Here is a 19,101-nt window from a genome sequence, read left to right on the forward strand (position 1 = left end):
AGACATGTGAAAATTGTGTTTTTCACAGGACTGTGAAAACCAGTACATTCTTACTGCTTCTAGAAGTAAGAACTAAGTCCTGCTAATTTATCATCAGAACGTGTGACCATCTCTACAAAAGAAGAGGTTTTGTCATGTTACTTGTCTGGAACTTATTTTCTCTAAGTTTATATAAAATCAGTGTTAGTACAAACAATGCAGTAAGAAATATTGTTTTAAATAGCATTTTTATCACTTTGCCCATCAGAGCAGTCTACTGCTATTGAAGGAGAGGTCAGAGGTCAAATGTGATATTTTGTCAGTTTGACCATTTTTTGAATGAAATGCAATTTATAATCTTCTTTCTTCAATCCTCCAATCTACTGAACAAGACCAAACAAGGGTCAACAGCAGAATGAGCTGATTGGTGTTGACAGAGAAGAGTTGGAAAGCTTTTTATGGGCACAGCCCAAATACTCAATTCTGCTCATTAACACACAAATGCTTTGTCCTTACAAATGCAGCTTCATTTAAAGGGATATTAACAGGCTTTCCAATGGCATAAGGTTTCTTGCAAAGAAGTATTGTTATAAAAAAGATAGAATCCACCACAGACAGTGCAGTTTGTTTAAATGAAGGGATGCTGCTGCAGGGCAAGTATTGCTACTCTGGCTTTACAGAGTAATTCCATAGTGACCAGTATTTTAGCCAATTCAATTCAGTTCAATTAAAATTAATTCATTTCAATTTTATCTATATAGCATCAGAACAGCAGGCACTTTTTATTGTAAGATAAAGACCCTACAATAATACAGAGAACACCCCAACAATCAAGAGACCACACTTGGTGACATGGGAAGGAAAAACTCCCTTTTACCAGGAAGAAACCTCGGCCAGAACCAGGCTCAGGGAGGGGCGGGGCCATCTGCTACATCCAGTTGGGGGTGAGGGAAGGAAGACAAATAGGCGCACTGTGGAGGAGAGCCAGAAGTTAATGATGAATAATGATTAAATACGGAGAGGTGTATAAACACATAATGAGTGAAAGAAAAGGTGAGTGAAGAAGAAACACATTATGGGAAGTCCCCAGCAGCCTCGGAGCAGGATTTTGAATTCTGGATTTAACAGGAAGCCAATGAAGGGAAGCCAAAACAGGAGAAATCTGCTCTCTCTTTCTAGTCCCTGTCAGGACTCTTGCTGCAGCATTTTGGATTAATTGAAGGCTTTTCAGGGAGTTTTTAGGACATCCTGATAATAATGAATCACAGTCGTCCAGCCTGGAAGTAATAAATGCATGAACTAGTTTTTCAGCATCACTTGTTTCTAATTTTAGAGACATTGTGCAAATGCAAGAAATTTCTTTAATGAAACTATCTGTACTTTATCACTTGCTGTTGTTAAGACCCTCAAGATCCTCTGCATCACAGACATTCATAGGAACAGTTTGCATTTCATAGGTTACTGGTGTCCCTTGACTGAATCAGAATTTATGGTTTAGATCCACTTTATGTTCCATTAGTCTCAGTGGGGAGGGGGTCCATTCCCTTCTGTTATGCACTCTAGTAGAAGAAAAGTGGAAAATATGATATCGTGATTTCCTTAGGCTAAGCGCCCCCCCACAGGGCCCCTGATTAAAAAGAACTTACTCTATTTCCTATATTCCTGTTGTGATCCTCAGCCTCTTACCCTAACTACCCTAACCCTAACTGTCTGTTTGTCAAATAAAGCTGCCTTATTCAGCTTGGTTTGCCAATACAAACCAAAAACTACGTTCTTTGGTTTGTATTGCCAACTATTTGTCATGAATCGCTGTGCGGCAGGCAGGAGTTGGACCCAAAATGCAGGACTCACAGACACGGAAGTGAAACTTAAAGCGCAGCTTTATTACTGGGAAAAACCTCGTACAAACTAAACTCACCAAAAGAAAAACAAAAGTCTGAACAGAGGAACCAAGGACTGAAACACTGGAAAAGAAATACTAAACTGGAGCAGGAGACTAAACACTAGGAACATAGAAGCAGAACACACAGCTAGTTGAGGGTACGACACGACACAGACTCAGAGAAACACAGGGTTTAAATACACTGGGAAGTAACGAGGGGAATGAGACACAGAAGGAGGGCACAGCTGGGAGAAATCAGGACTGACGAGACAAGCAAAGCAGGACGCATTCACATAAGACACGGACCTTCAAAGTAAAACAGGAAGTATGACACAGAGACGCGAACTAGACTAGGGGAGACAGAGCAACTAAGAAACACAGACAACACCAACAACAAAGAGACACAGAGGGCAGCTACTAAATACTCAGAGAACTAAACAGAATACAAGAAAACCAAACTAAGACACTACATTAAAGAATAAGCTGGGACAACAAAGAGAACTAAGAATATAATACAAAAAACTCAGAGGCACAAGAAACTCAAAACACTGGGTCACTGACCCAGGACCGTGACACTATTAGGAAATGATACTGGTATATGGGGATTCTAAATAACAGATGCATCCAAATATCATGTCACATTTGAGCTCTGATGTTGCATCTGCCTTTCCTTCAAAGTGACCCCAAAATGCATAATATCTTCAAAGAAGGTATTATCAAGAGAAGGATAATGAGCTGCCTAGTTAGTATAATATTTTATAATAAGGTTCTAATGTCATTATTTACAAGTCAGTACCTATTATGCATTACTTACTCCTGCATAATGTTTGTGTAATCAAAGTAACCTTCTGTCTGAGTTTTGTCTGAGTTTTACTGCTTTACAAACTTCTTAAAGTATGTTTTTTTAAAGAAAGGAAAAAAATGACTACATACACAACACGATTTTCTTAGAGTTAAATACTGCCCAGAGTGAGAGCTGCCTTTACAGAGGTTTGCACTCTTTCTTGGTTGATGGTTTCAATTAGTCTTATGTATGTGTGAATCATCACAGTAATATATATAAAATTACTCCCAGTGTTGATCTTGTTACAGGGAATTCTTACAAAAAGTTACGACTGGCATCTGCTGGATGTGCTAGCTAGCTTAATTGTCCACAGACAGGAGTGTTAATTCCCGTCACTAGGCACTAGCTACGGTTTGCTCATCTCTCCTGAACCCAAATTTTAACCATAGATCAGCTGTCATACCAGTTACCCTCCAGTAAGGCGATCTTATCTGCAAGACTTTATTTGGACAGCACTAAGGATTTTCAGAGTAATTACCAGCTCTTTAGGCCTTACAAGGCAGGCCCTCGTAAGAGCCATAAGCAATGGCTCTCACTTTGGATTGTGGAGGTGATTGCTCTTTGGTATACTAGCCTGCAGCAGCAGGGACCAGAATGCCTGCAGGCTTACTCCACTCATGGTCTGGCAGTGTCCTGGGCCCTTTTCAGAGGAATGTGAATCCAGGTATCTGTGCAGCAGCAAGCTGGTCTTCACCTCTCACCTTTGTCCGGTTTTACAGGCTGGATGTCTCAGTTTCAAGCATTGCCCAAGCAGTGCTGGGCTCTGGGTCCTCACTTGGATAGGTGAGATACTGTCTTTTAGACCCCATTCCTACAAAACTGCTCAAAGAAGTCCTGCCATTAATTAATTCTTTGATCTTAAATATGATCAACCTATCTCTAATAATCGGCTATGTACCACAGGCCTTCAAGCTGGCTGTAGTTAAACCTTTACTCAAAAAGCATCTCTAGACCCAGCAGTCTTAGCTAATTATAAGCCAATCTCCAACCTTCCTTTCATATCAAACATCCTTGAAAGAGTAGTTGTCAAACAGCTAACAGATCATCTGCAGAGGAACGGCTTATTTGAAGAGTTTCAGTCAGGTTTCAGAGCTCATCACAGCACAGAAACAGCTTTAGTGAAGGTTACAAATGATCTTCTTATGGCCTCTGACAGTGGACTCATCTCTGTGCTTGTCCTGCTAGACCTCAGTGCAGCGTTCGATACTGTCGACCATAATATCCTATTAGAGCGATTAGAACATGCTGTAGGTATTACAGGTACTGTGCTGCAGTGGTTTGTATCATATCTATCTAATAGACTCCAGTTTGTGCATGTAAATGAAGAGTCCTCTTCACACACTGAGGTTAATTATGGAGTTCCACAGGGTTCAGTGCTAGGACCAATTCTGTTTACATTATACATGCTTCCCTTAGGCAGCATCATTAGAAGACATAGCATACATTTACACTGCTATGCAGATGACACCCAGCTCTATCTGCCCATGAAGCCAGATAACACACACCAATTAGTTAAACTGCAGGAATGTCTTAAAGACATAAAGACCTGGATGGCCGCTAACTTTCTGCTTCTTAATTCAGATCAAACTGAGGTTATTGTACTCGGCCCTGAAAATCTTAGAAATATGGTATCTAAGAAGATTCTTACTCTGGATGGCATTACCTTGGCCTCCAGTAACACTGTGAGGAACCTTGGAGTCATTTTTGACCAGGACATGTCCTTCAATGCACATATTAAACAAATATGTAAGACTGCTTTCTTCCATTTGTGCAACATCTCTAAAGTTAGAAATATCCTGTCTCAGAGTGATGCTGAAAAACTAGTTCATGCATTTATTACTTCCAGGCTGGACGACTGTAATTCATTATTATCAGGAAGTCCTAAAAACTCCCTGAAAAGCCTTCAGCTAATCCAAAATGCTGCAGCAAGAGTCCTGATAGGGACTAGAAGGAGAGAGCAGATTTCTCCTGTTTTGGCTTCCCTTCATTGGCTTCCTGTTAAATCCAGAATTCAAAATCCTGCTCCTCACATACAAGGTCTTAAATAATCAGGCCCCATCTTATCTTAATGACCTTGTAGTACCATATCACCCTATTAGAGCACTTCGCTCTCACTCTGCAGGCCTACTTGTTGTTCCTAGAGTATTTAAAAGTAGAATGGGAGGCAGAGCCTTCAGTTTTCAGCCCCTCTTCTGTGGAACCAGCTTCCAGTTTGGATTCAGGAGACAGACACTATCTCTACTTTCAAGGTTAGGCTTCAAACTTTCCTTTTTGCTAAAGCATATAGTTAGGGCTGGACCAGGTGACCCTGAATCCTCCCTTAGTTATGCTGCAATAGGTGTAGGCTGCCGGGGGATTCCCAAGATGCACTGGGTGTTTCTACCTCACTCACTATGTGTTAACAGACCTCTCTGCATTGAATCATACCTGTTATTAATCTCTGTCTCTCTTCCACAGCATGTCTTTATCCTGTCTTCCTTCTCTCACCCCAACCAATCACAGCAGATGGCCCCGCCCCTCCCTGAGCCTGGTTCTGCCGGAGGTTTCTTCCTGTTAAAAGGGAGTTTTTCCTTCCCACTGTCGCCAAAGTGCTTGCTCATAGGGGGTCATATGATTGTTGGGTTTTTCTCTGTATCTATGAAGCGCCTTGAGGCGACTTTTGTTGTGATTTGGCGCTATATAAATAAAATTGAATTGAATTGAATTGAATACTGGCTATTTCTATGACTGCTTGAGATAAGCTTGTCTAACAATACAGGAGCCTCCATTTTTTCATAGTGAGAAATGCTAGGAATGAGAACCTTAGGTTACTTTGTAACCCCGGTTCTCAGAGTAGCATGAGTGAGATGTCTCACCAGACGGCCCTTCTTGCTGGGATGAAGCAAGAAGAGGGGCTTATCTTGAATAAAGACTATGCAATATTTATATTTAAGAGTGGGTGGCTTGGTCCGACATGTTCATTGCAATCACCAGCCAATCAGAACTGGCAGAATGAGATACATGATTATGAGGAATATGCAGGGAACCGCATCCCATAGTGGACCCAGAACAGTATGTGAAGAACTACTTAAACTTTGCATAGGTCCTTTTTTGGGTACTCCGGCTTCCTCCCACAGTCCAAAGACATGCACAGACAGTGTTAGCCCTGCGACAGACTAGCGACCTCCCCAGAGTGCACTTTGCCTCTCGCCCTATGGCAGCTGCAATAGGCTCGAGCCCTTCAGCGACCCTGAATTAATAAGCAGAATAGGATGGATAGTTTGACCCCCACTGGATGGGATGCAGCTAGGCACCAGGGGGCAATTGAAGCATTTTGGCTTTTTAGAAGCCACTAGAACATTTTATTCACTCTTTGCTTGCAAATAGGCAAGCACACAGATCTTCCCTTCAGCAGCTGAAGTAGTTGACATGTGAAGCCCTAAAAAACACTTTTTTGAGGATGTTAGCCGGCTTTGAATTGAACTGAAATAAGGACACAGAGAAAGGTACTTTTATCGGACAACCACATTAGCAGTGTGTTAAGTTGTAATTCTAATTAAGGTATAATTAATTATGACATTAATGTGGGAGATGGGCAGCAGAAGTTATCTGATGGGCAGGCAGGGGTTGGGTTCACCAGCTGGAGTCAAATGGATCTTGGTCTTATCAGTAGCAAAGCCCGTTAACCAATAGTGAGATCATCATAGAGCAATCTTTTATTTTTTAAATTGTGTTCGAGTTGTATTTGACTGCTGAGGTGATTTGGTTTCTCTGTATTATTGTAGGATTATTACATGACAATATAAAGTGCCTTGAAGCAACTTGATTTGGTGCAATATAAATAAAACTGAAATGAATCAAATTAAATTGAATTGAAAATTTGCTCCAAGGTAATATTTTAATATTAATAATTTGTTATCCTGTAAGTCTCTTATAAAACCACTCTGCTAAGTGGTTTTATAGGACTTTTGTAGGCTATTGAGAACTTGTGACTGAGGGAGGGCACAGCATATTGAGACACTTGTAACAGATCAAGAGCCCTTTGGGCAGACGTTTCCTCTAATCCAGTGTCTTCATTCCAAAACCTCTAAATTTTCCAAGTGAATGCGGCTTCATATGCACTGATAAAGAGAGTGAGTGTGAAAACACAGGTCAGTGCACCCAAAACTAAGTTTGTTTGCTACTACAGGGGCTCTCAAATGTGATTGTCTGACGAGTGGCCCTTTCCCAGTGCTGCAGTTTTGTAGAATGAAGCTGGGATCAGTTTTCATTTCTGCGTTTCACAAATTGGATAAAGTAGGAGAAAGGTGGATGGTGCTTTAGCGTGTTCTTCGTTGTACTTGGAGCCCTGTTTGATCCATGACTTCTGCAATTCATGTTTTTCAACAAGCTTCTGGATTATTAACTTGAACAGTTCTGATTCTCAGAGCATGTTGAAGAGACTCGGTAAGCCAGTTAGTGAGTAAGTCAAACTGTTCACTGCATTTTAGGTTTAATTCTTCATTGTCATTGTGAAAAATAGATCTCCATGCTATACAAGTCTCCAGCCTATTGTCAAACACTGTCAGCCCTGCAGTCAGTAGGTCACAGCATGACAGGCGGGCAGCAAGGTCTGATACATCAGCTTGTTGTTGTAGTGTGCTCCAGTGTGGTTGTATTGATGAGGAGGTGGACGTTTGGGCTGCTACACAGAGGTTGCTCGTGTGAATATGCAGCTGCTGTTGACATGTTCTGCCCAGCATTGTGGGTGTTGTTCAGGTCACAATTTTGTTCTCTACTGTGTTATGTCGCAAACAAGTTGGATGAATTGAGGCAGCCAATAACTCCGTCAGAGATTCATGCATCCTTCTTATCACCGAGTCCTGGCTTCATCAATCCATTCTGGACTCTGCTATTGAGCTAGCAGGCTACACCACACAGCCCCATGACCGAACAGTGGACTCCGGTAAGAGCAAAGGAGGTGGGCTCTGTATGTATGTGAACAACAGCTAGTGTACCAACACAGGGATCACAGACTGTCACTGTTCATTGGACATAGAATATCTGACTGTCAAATGGAGGCCCATCTACCTTCTAAGGCAGTTCACCGTTGTCATAATAACAGCCGTTTACATACCACCAGATGCAAATGCTAACTCTGTGATTGAACTTCTGCACACAAACATCAATAATAAACAGAGCATATACCCTGTCACTGTAGATATCATAGCAGGGGACTTTAATCATGCAGACTTAAAAACAGCAGTCCCTAAATTCCACCAGCATGTCAAGTGTGCCATTAGGAGTGACAATATACTGGACAAAGTTTATTCCAACATCAAAAACACAGCTGACACTGATTATACAGACAAGATGGGGGAGAGCAAAACATAACATTATGTACACTGACGCAAGACTATCAAAGTAAAACAGGAAGTACACAGAGATGCAGACTGGAGGGAGCAAGAGAACACAGAGGAGCACGAGAGAGAGAGAAGACATGATGGGATGGGAGAAACAGATAAACATGAAAAGCATCTCTTTTGGGAGAAACTACCAGAAACTACTAGGGAACTCAGTCAAGAGCTCAGAAGGAGTCCGTGAAGGTTCTCAGTCATACAGGTCATTGTAGTCCAAGGAGCTTGGAAAGAAAATCAAAGTTTCCTTGAAGACGTTTCACCTCTCATCCGAGAAGCTTCTTCAGTTCTAAGAGCGACTGGTGGAGAGTCCCTGATATACATCACATCAAAAACTCCACCAACAAGGTCCAGAAACTTTCACTTGAGGCAGATGAAACCATGGTGTCCTTTGATGTAGTCTCTCTCTTCACTTGCATACCTACAACAGAGGCAGTGGAGACTGTCAGAAAACGACTACAAGAAGACAGCTCCTTGGAAGACAGGACCAACTTCACCCCAATCAGACCTGCACACTGTTAGACCTCTGCCTTACCACCACATATTTAAATACAACGAGGGTTTCTACAGACAAAAACATGGCCGTGCCATGGGCTCCCCCGTGTCACCGATTGTAGCCAACCTTTACATGGAGGAAGTGGAAAGGAAGGCTCTTGGCTCTTTCAAAGGAAGAGTACCCAGCCACTGGTACAGATATGTAGACAACCCCTGGGTCAAAATAAAAACACAAGAAGTGGAATCCTTCACTGCGCACATTAACGCTGTGGATTAAAACATAAAGTTCACCATAGAAGACACAAAGGACGACTGTTTGCCTTTCCTGGACTGTGCCGTGCACATTGAAGGGAATGGCAACCTCAACATCGAAGTTTACCGGAAGCCCACAAATACGGACCAGTACCTCCTCTTTGACTCCCATCACCCTCTGAAACACAAACTTGGAGTAATCAGGACCCTACACCACTATAATCAGAAAAATGTTATTTATCCCCAAGGGGCAATTAACATACAACAGAGCAGCATAACATTGAAGATAAGAACAATAAGAACAGGCAGAAAGAGTGAGATAATAAATACACATAATATAAGGTATATACAGTTTTAAAATTATACTGTTTAAAATTAAAGCGACTGAAAGGTCAATAAATAACTGTAAGTGACTAAGAGTGAATAAAGTGTCGGTAGTATAAGAAGAGTGTAGTTTATGTTTCTGGTGTGGGAAATGTTCTTATCTGCTGGATTTAAAAAGCAGGGTGGCTTTGGGGACAAAGGTGGCTCTCCTCCTCCTCTCAGTCCTGCAGGAAATGCAGCGGAGGCGTCGCCCAGAGGGGAGCCATTGAAATGCGGGGTGAAGAATGTAAGAGGGGTCGTTGATGATTTTGGCTGTCTGTCTGAGGGCCTGTTGGCTGAAAACCTGTGCCAGAGTTCTGACAGGCCAATGATTTTAGAGCACACTGATGCAGTGTGTTACAGTCTGTTCCTGTTCTGAAGGCTGAGGAGTGGAACCAGCAGGTGATGGAGAAGGTCGTGATGCTTTCCAGGAAGGCATAGTAAAAAGTCATCATGATGGCTGTGCTGACTCAAAAGGAGTTGAGTTTCCTAAGGAGGTATAGCTGTTGGTGGCACCTCCTGAGAATCTCCTCTGTGTTGGCAGAGAATTGCAGGAGGTTGTCAAAGATGGTTCCCAGGTATTTGTACTCCTCAACTACCTCCACTGGCTTCCCGTGGATGGTGGTGACTGAAGCAGCCAGATCCCTCTGCCTACTGGAGAAGGTCACCACCATCTCTTTGGTTTTGCTCATGTTCAGTTCAAGTTTGGAGCTGTCACACCACTCTACAAACTCCTGCACAGTGGGCCCATGGTGTTGTGAGGGGCCTGACAGCAGTGACAGGAGAACTGTGTCGTCAGCATATTTCACCAGGTGACAGTTGGGCTGTGTGGATCTGCAGTCATCAGTGTAGAGGATAAAGAGCAGGGGGGAGAGCACACAGCCCTGGGGGGAGCCAGTGGAGGTGGAACAGAGACCCGAACTTTCTGAGTCGTGTTGGTCAAAAAGTCCAATATCCACAGGATTAGCTGATCATCAGGTGAAATCGGGTGGAAAGTTTAGTGGCCAGGATATGAGGCTGCAGAGTGTTGAACGCTGATGAGAAATCAGCAAACAGAAGTCTGGCGGAGGAGTCAGGGAGCTCCAGATGTTTGTGGATGGAGTCCAAGATGAAGATTTTTGCATCATTGACACCTCTGCGTGCACGGTAAGCAAACTGGAGTGGGTCCATCAGGGGGTCAGTTGCTCTTACGATGTGCTGTTTTATGAGCTTCTCCATGGTCTTCATCACCAGGGAGGTGAGGGCCACAGGACGAAGATCATTCAGAGACTTTGTGTTGTTTCTTTTGGGGATGGGGATGACTGTGGAGTGTTTCCACAGCTGGGGGCTGGTGTGACTGTCAATTGAGTGTTGAAATAGAGTCCAGAACACACTTCCTAGGTGCCCTGCACAGTGCCTCAGAACTCGGCTGCTGATGTTGTCAGGGCCGGTTGAGCTCCTCTCCCTCGTCCTCCTGAGGGCTCTCACCACCTTCTCAGTCCTGAAGGTGAGTGCAGAGCTGCCAGGTTTGAGTGAGGATCTGGACTCCTCAAGCTGGGCCATGTTGTCCGTCTCAAACCTGGTGTAGAAAGCGTTGAGGTCGTCAGGGAGGGAGGAGGGGTTGCTGCCCTCCACCTGGATGGTTCTGGTGGTGGTGACCACAGCATTCACAGACGCCATGGTTTTGAGGCCCTGCCAGGCTGAGCAGAGGTCCCATGTGGTGAATTTTTTTTCAACAGTGTTTTTATACTCCAGTTTAGCAGTTCTTATGGCCCTCTTGACCTTCCTGTTGACCTCCTTTTTATCCAGAGCAGAGCCAGTGAAGAAAATCCTCTTTTTTTTTATTAAGGATTTCCTTGAGCTCCTTGGTGATCCAGGATTTGTTTTTGGGGTAGATGGTGACTGTTTTTGGGGGGATAATGTTGATGCATCTGGTACAGAGCCATAGCATTTATCCTGAGTCTTCCCCTGATGTGTGCTGCATGTAACAAGTCGCTTAAAGGATACCAACAGATCCTTTAAGCTACTTGTCAGGGAAACAGTGGTTGAAATCACCCAGGATGAACTTGGGAGAGTCCGGTGATAATTGTTCCAGTTTGTACAGAGTGTTGTTGAAGTACTCTGTGGCTTTACCAGGATGATGAAAAGCTGTGGGGAGGTAAGGTTGGTGAGCCTTGGGGTCATGTCGAAGTGTTGGAAACAAGTCCAAAAAATCACAAAAACGAGGAAAAGGAAAAGAATACAAATATACCGAGTAGACGACGAAATACAACAACGAAAGAGCATTAAAGTTAGAAAAAGAACGCAAAACTGTTCAGCTGACAGGCCGGTCGACCACATGAGCAGCGACCTGGCACCAGCCGCGACATGTTCCCTCTAAGCCTGAAGGGAAAAAGAAGGAACACACATGTAAAGGAAGCCATTAAAACATGTGGTTATCCTAATTAGGCTTTGATCAAATCAGCAAAGATGCACAGCAAAGAAGGTCAAACACCAGCGAGGGAGGATCAGAGGGCCATCATCATCCCTTATGTAGCAGGTTTATCAGAGAAACTCAGGAGAGTCTTCTCCAAGTACGACATCCCAGTATACTCATTACGGAGGTCTCTTGGAACCATTTCTAAACAACTGCAGATTATATAAACTATTTATGCCAAAACCTTGTTGATGCTAACAGAAGTGTAATTAACTGAAGGCTTTAAAGGTACCTTTTAAAACAACAAGATAATAATAGATTCTTTGTGTTTGTTAATAATTGCATGCTCTAGAAAAATATTATGAGAAACTTATTTTGATTGCATCCAGTTGGAAAGGACTAAGTCAGCTCAACCACAACTCAGAACAGTCCAAAGACACTGAGGTTAAATGTTGAACTGGTATGGATTAGATTTATTTGAATTTCAAAAGTCCAAATTTGTGTCCCTAATTCTTGTTTTTTTTTTTTAAGTCATTAAAGTTTGATGTATTACAATCATTCCACCCCGGTAAAAGAACAGTTCAAAGAAATTATTAGAATCCCAAAAATATCAATATTATCAGTATCTGCACAACTGATTATGCATTATTATTATTCAAACGTCAAAGTAAACTTTATTGTCATCTCTGCTATATACAGTACAGTATATACAGAGATGAGACGACGAGGCTCCAGTTTGATTCAGTGCAAAACAACAACAATAAATATAGGAAGAATAAGTTAGTGGTTTGTGTGGGTGTGTGTGGTGGGGGGGAGTGGGGGAGCCAGTAGTGAGTTCAGGGGTCTGATGTCTTGCGGGAAAAAGCTATCTCTCAGTCTGGAGGATCGGGCTGCAATGCTGCGATAGGCGCTGCTGGGCCTTTGTGGTGATGGAGGTGGTGTTGGTGGTCCAGGAGATGTGTACTCCCAGGAACTTGATGCTGTTAACAGTCTATACCGTGGAACCATGGATGCTGAGTGGTGTGTGGGTGGAGCGAGTCATCCTGAAGTCAACAATCATATTTTTGGTTTTGTCCACATTCAGATTGTTTTCACTGCACCAGAACGCCAGCTGCTGAACCTCATCTCTGTACGCTGACTCATTGTTGCTGGTCATCGTTGTGGTTAGAGCTGTGTAGGGCGGTAGGCAGTCGTGTGTCAGCAGAGTGAACAGCAGAGGGCTGAGAACACAGCCCTGAGGAGCTCCTTTGCTCAGCCTGATGGTGCTGGAGACGTTGTCGCCGATTTGGACGGACTGAGGCCTCTTTGACATGAAATCTAGTATCCAGTTGCAGAGAGAGGTGCTCAGTCCCAACTTGCTGAGTTTGTCAAACAGTTTTTGGGGGGATAATGGTGCTGAATGCTGAGCTAAAGTCTATGAGCAACATTCTGACATAGGTGTCTTTCTTGTCCAGGTGGGGGAGGGAGAGGTGAAGTGCAGTGGAAATAGCAACCTTGGTCGACCTGTTCGGCCGGCATGCAAACTGCAGTGGATCCAGTGAGCAGGGGAGGTTGCTTTTCACATGTGCCAAGACAAGTCTCTCAAAGCACTTCATGATGATGGGGGTCAGGGCAATGGGACGGTAATCATTCATACGGTGGCATCTCCATCCCAGCTGCTTGGTGCAAGCTTGTGCTGTGTGATGGCCCGAATGCCCTGCTATAAACTGCGAGAGTCCTTTGTGTTGTGGAATTGGCTCTGTATCTTTTTGTGCATGTGCAAGCTTTGCTTTTCCAATGGCGTGAGAGAGGTTGGCTCTGGCTGTTCTGAGAACTGTTTTATCTCCAGACCGGAAAGCAGCATCTCGAGCACTTTGAGTACTCTGTGAGAGTAGAAAAGCGCTATATAAGAATCAGTCCATTTACCATTTACCATCTCTCTTTCTCAGAGATGCACCTATCTCTGCAATGAACCAGGGCTTCTCATTGGCTCTTGTGGTGATGTTTTTGGCAACTGTTATATCCTCTGTGCACTTACTGATGTAGCAGGTCACAGATTCAGTGAACTTGTCCAGGTCCAAGAAACCATTTTGGGCGACTGTCTCTTTAAACATGTTCCAGTCTGTGCACTCGAAACAGTCCTGAGACAGCCCCACTTGGCCAGACAGATGGTTTTTCTGGCTGGTCTTGTGCGTTTCAGCAGTGATGTGTACATGGGCAGCAGCATCACAGTGGCATGGTCAGATGAGCCGATGTGCGGGCACACAGCTGCCTTAATGATACTGGCACAGTTTAACGTGGAAGTGGAGTCTGTTTACACACCGGGAAGAGCAAAGAGGCGGAGTCGTTACTGAGATGTGGAGCTCAGGTTAAGAGAAAGAAAACATATTTCTAGCATCCAAAGCAGCAGTGCTGTTCCTGTGATCAACATTAAAACTTTTATTGGGAAAAAGCCAGAAAAAGCCTGATCAATAAACTTCAACGTGAAGAAAAGCAAACTTGATAGCTGCTCCATCCACTGGCATTTGTTTTACAGAGAAAAATCTGCAGGAAAATCTCCATAAGTCATAATAACATATGCAGATGAACTCTTAACTTAGTCTTTAAATTATACAGCTAGCTGAAGGCTGACAGCAGCCATCCTATTTTACATGGAGCCAACAGGGGTGAGTCTAAAGGGGGGCATGGGGTGGACTAGACCATATTTATTTCAAGGTTTTCACAAGTTTTTCAGATTTGAAAGTGAAACAATATAAAATACTGTCTCGATTAAATTACATTCATACCTAAAAATATACAATTAAAGCTTTTTTCACATGCCCATAAAAATATACATGCCCCAGTAAAACTCTGAGGGTTATTAGGTTGGACACTGAATTAATGTTAGTATTAATTACCATCCACAGCATCATAACAGTTTGTCCTGAAACAAACTTCAGAATGCTGATAGGCTCGCTTCTCTTCATTGCAGCCTCCACATTCTCCTCTAGAGGCTTACAGACACAAACTCACTCATTCACTGCGCACTTTAACACAGAAACATGTACAAGAACTCATAAAGCCTTCAAGACAGAGTAAAGATTCATTTTTATGCCTTAGTTTAGATTGCATATTTATTTTTGTTTTTACTCTGACTCTGAATGTTTGTATATTTTTGTACTAAAGAGAACGTTTTCTTTAAATAATAAAATTTAATATGGCACATAAATACACAGGGTTTGTTTGTTGTTGTTGTTTTACAAATGAAACAGATGATAGATGAAACAAAAAAACATTGCAATTCCTAAAATGGAAACCAGTGAGCAGTTCATTTTTTAAGACCTGCGTTTTTTTTTTCTTTTGAATAGTTATTATTGCTCAAGAGACAGAAGCATTTCTTATCTGGTTAATCGACTGAATAATCGATAGATCACTTGATTACTAAAATAATCAATAGTTGCAGCCCTAATAATAACTAATGATAAAATGCAGAGTGGTGTTTAAATATTAAATATGTAGTGAGAGAAAAAGATGAGTCAAGAAGAAACACAGTGCATTATGGGAATCGCCCAACAGCCCAAACCTACTGCGGTATAACTCAAGGCTGTGCTCGTCCCTGTTAGTTGTGCACCTTTCCCTTACACTTTTAACTAATATACAGTCAACATTTTCACAAATGACGTTTTGTTTTTTACCCCGTTTGTTGACAATGTTGATAATTGTCATCAGGACAACTGTCAAGTCAGCCATCTTCCTCAGGATTGTGGTTGAATGTACTGAACTAGACCAAGAAGTAGAATTGTGGAAGTCTGCTGTCTAACATGTGTGAGCCCTCATTAGAAAACAATAGTAAATAACCAAATGCTGAGTCATTTTGGGGTATTTTCAAGAAACTGGTCCTTCTGCTGAATATGATCTGCAGACAGGTGTGTGAAAGCAACACACGCATTATTACGGACAAATGTAGTTTTTGGACTTTACCAATTGTACATTGGTGACCAAGAAAGAAGCTCCTGCTCCAAAATCGACACGTCCAAGCTTGACTGAAATTTGCAGCTCATATTTGAGGTGTTCTTCTTTGTATTAATATTTAAGTAAAAGTGAATATATATGAGCCTCTGTGGGTCCTACGTTCTATACAAGTGTTTCTGAGATAGCAGTCCTCAGTCGTCGTTCCAGTTGTTTGTTCAGTGTGACAGAATATGAAAACATTGGAAGACGTGCATCAACAGAAAGCCTGTATATATGTGACATTGCTTATTCTAAAGGTAGCCAGATCAATGCCTACTCACACTGCTACTATATTGTAGGGATGTACAGTACTTCCAAAGATCGGACAGCAATCCTGATTTGGGACATAAATACTCATTAAAGATGATTTACAGAGCAAAATATTTTTATACTTTTATGCCTTGAGGAAAGCTTTGCACTTTTTGTGTTTCGTCTATGAACTGTCCCCCTTAGGGGTCACCACAACGCCTGTTTCCCTCCTGTCTGGGCATCTTCCAAACTCTTTGGCCAATACGTTCACTATCCCGCCTCTGCACATGCCCGAACCATCTCAGCCTCACTTCTCTAACTTTGTCTCCAAACCACTTAACTTGATGTGCTCATTTTCCTGTCATCCCCAAATTAACATCCTCAACTGAGCCTTGTCTTTTCAACTGGTTCCACTGTCTCTGCACTACTGATTATATCAGGTCTCACTACTATCTCGTAAACATTCACATTAACTCGTGCTGCGATCCTTCTTATACAAATCAGCCTGGACTCCATCTACTCCACCAAGCCATGGTTGGTGCCAGGTATTTAAATTCACTCTCTCTACTCTTGCATGTTCAGCTTTTCACCTTCCTCACTCTCATTTACACACATATATTCTATTTTGCTTCAACTGACTTTCATTCCTCTTCTCTCCATAGAGTTCCTCCACCTCTGCAGGCTCTCAAAACAAATCACAGTGTTGTCTGCAAACATAACAGTCCATGGAGATTCGTTCCTGACATAGTTGCCTTCACTTCCTCCTTACTCATCGTCTTCCTGATTTCGCTAGCTGTCCTCCATCCATCATTCTCTACATTCACCATTTCCTCAAAGGACTCTTCTCAACACACTTTCTTCACTTGCTAGCACATTTCCATCTCATCAACTTGCTGCCAGAGATAGGCAGTAACGCGTTACTGTAATCCGATTACTTTTTTCAAGTAACGAGTAAAGTAAGGGATTACTATTGCAAAAACTGTAATTAGATTACCGTTACTTTCCCGTAGGAACGCTGCGTTACTGCGTTACTAAAACCGTGATTTTTTTTGCGAGAATGTCTCATGACAGTGACGTAAGCGAGTGCGACGTGCGTGACAACAGCTGTGTGCAGATCAACAATGGATCATATATCGAGTGCGGGAGAGAGTATGAGCGTGCAGCGTTTAAAGCGTGGAAGTACTGACCTTACTTTGAGTTTGATTCCATAAAAAGTGACAAAAACATTAGTGTCCGCTGTGTGTGGGAAGAAAACTTCTTTTTACAGTGAAAAAAAAACCCTAAACTTCCGAGCAAGCACCGAGTGCGCTACCACGTAATGGGAAACTCACAGAGAAACTCGCGGATTCTTCCACTGACCGCTGCGGCACACCTGCACCTCCGCCTGCTTTACAGGTGAAAATAGAGCAACAGGACCGCTGAGTCTTTGATTTTATTTATTTTCTGCTGTGTTTTACTTGCATCTATTTGAAAGACTGAGTGTAAACACAAAAAATATTTTATTTTATGTGCTGGAATGTGCAGAAAATAGGTTTAAATGTTAAACAAATTTCTTCCAGTCAGAGATGCTTGCTTGATGCATAAAGTTAAAAGATTAAAACTAATAAAACAAGTTTTAAAAAGAGACTTTTCCATTTGATTACATTTTGTATGATGGATTATGCAGAAAAAGTAGAATTGGGCTAAAAGATCTATCGCTTTGTCACCTATTCAGGTTGTAAATCGTGTTTTTAAAAGTAACCAAGTAACTAAGCAATTAATTACTTTTGAAAATAAGTGATCAGTAAAGTAACGGGATTACTTTTTGGGGGAAGTAATCAGTAATTAGTTACTTTTTTCAAGTAACTTGACCAACACCGCTTGCTGCACATTGTTTCCAACTCGATCTCTCTAACTATTCGATTCTGTCCTGATTCACATATAACTCATGACAAACCTGCTCCTACAGTTTTTGCCAACTCTCTCCTTTTTGAAGATGTTTTATCTTTTATAACCTTTCTTTAATGTGGGTTTTCTGGATTTTAGTTTTTCTTTTGTTCTGTTGTTCTGTCTCTCACCCTTAAAATTAAGCAATCATTAAATTAGAGACTGTTCATTTCTGACTTACAAATTCACAAAAACCTTGTTTTTGTATGAGGCTGTTAATGTGGTTTTTAATGTGCTAGAGTTGTGTATTTTACCATGGTTTGCGGTGACCGACTCATTTTTGGAACCAACCTATAGTGGCCTTAGAGGCCTTGAAGTTTCTGTTACTTCCACAATTACTTTATTTTTCACCTCATTTCTGGTCTGTCACCTACAGTCTGAAAGGTTTTGTCCTTATATAAGGTCTGATTTGTTTAATTTGACGACTGGCTACATTTCTAAACTGTAATCAAAGAAATGCTTACTAGCAACACATTTCTACCTCTATTCAATTCAGTTCAATTCAATTTTATTTACACAGCGCCAAATCACAACAGCAGTCGCCTTAAGGCTCTTTATATTGTTAGTAGATCGTACAATAATACATACAGAGAAAAACCCAACAATCATATGACCCCCTATGAGCAGCACTTTGGCGACAGTGGGAAGGAAAAACTCCCTTTTAACAGGAAGAAACCTCCGGCAGAACCAGGCTCAGGGAGGGGCGGGGCCATCTGCTGTGATTGGTTGGGGTGCCTTATATGTTGTTTGCTTCACTAAGAGCTACATTTGTTTAGAGAATAATCCAAATTTTTGTGTTCCTCCAGCTGTTAGAAATGACCGGAACAAGAAGAAGAAGGAGAGCCCAAAGCCGGATCTGGCAGAGAGCTACGAGCTGACAACTGAGCTGGAGACAATCATTGAAAAGATCCGTAGGGCTCATCAAGAAACGTTCCCCTCCCTCTGCCAGCTTGGCAAGTACACGACGGTAAGTATGATTTAACAAGGTGCCCGAACAACGTCATTCTGCAACGAGCATTTAGTTGCATTATTTTTTAATGCAGTAAATGTTACATTGTTACTTTGACTTTATGCCCCTGTATGGCCATATCCCTGTATGGCAATATGTTTCTGTGGTTTGATCCAGCTACTGCACCAGTACAATTCAAATTTAAGTGCATTTTATTTATAAAGCACCAAATCACAAAAAACAGTTGCCTCGGGGCACTTTGTAAATACCCTAAAATAATACATGGCGAGTGAAAAGAGGTAAGAGAAGGACAAACAGAAGGAGCTCATTATCATACTTTTGTACTGTACTCTAAATCTCCCTGTAATGCAACTTGAGACCTCAGATGTATGCCTCTGATAGTCCTCACAGAACCTCAGTGAC

General features: G+C 42.1%; 1 protein-coding gene across 2 annotated transcripts in view; it reads left to right on the forward strand.

Annotated features, from left to right (window-relative positions):
• Nucleotides 1–19,101, forward strand: part of LOC146362372 (retinoic acid receptor beta-like) — a 255,828-nt gene that overhangs the window by 207,165 nt on the left and 29,562 nt on the right. For both annotated transcript variants that reach the window (XM_084919459.1, XM_084919460.1), the window contains one exon: nucleotides 18,536–18,696. In XM_084919459.1, the coding sequence (XP_084775585.1) occupies nucleotides 18,536–18,696 (161 nt within the window). The remainder of the gene's footprint in view (nucleotides 1–18,535; nucleotides 18,697–19,101) is intronic.

The sequence above is a fragment of the Perissodus microlepis genome, chromosome 22 (assembly GCF_051167445.1).
Source record: "Perissodus microlepis isolate ML-2025 ecotype Zambia chromosome 22, ASM5116744v1, whole genome shotgun sequence".
Lineage (NCBI taxonomy): Eukaryota > Metazoa > Chordata > Actinopteri > Cichliformes > Cichlidae > Perissodus > Perissodus microlepis.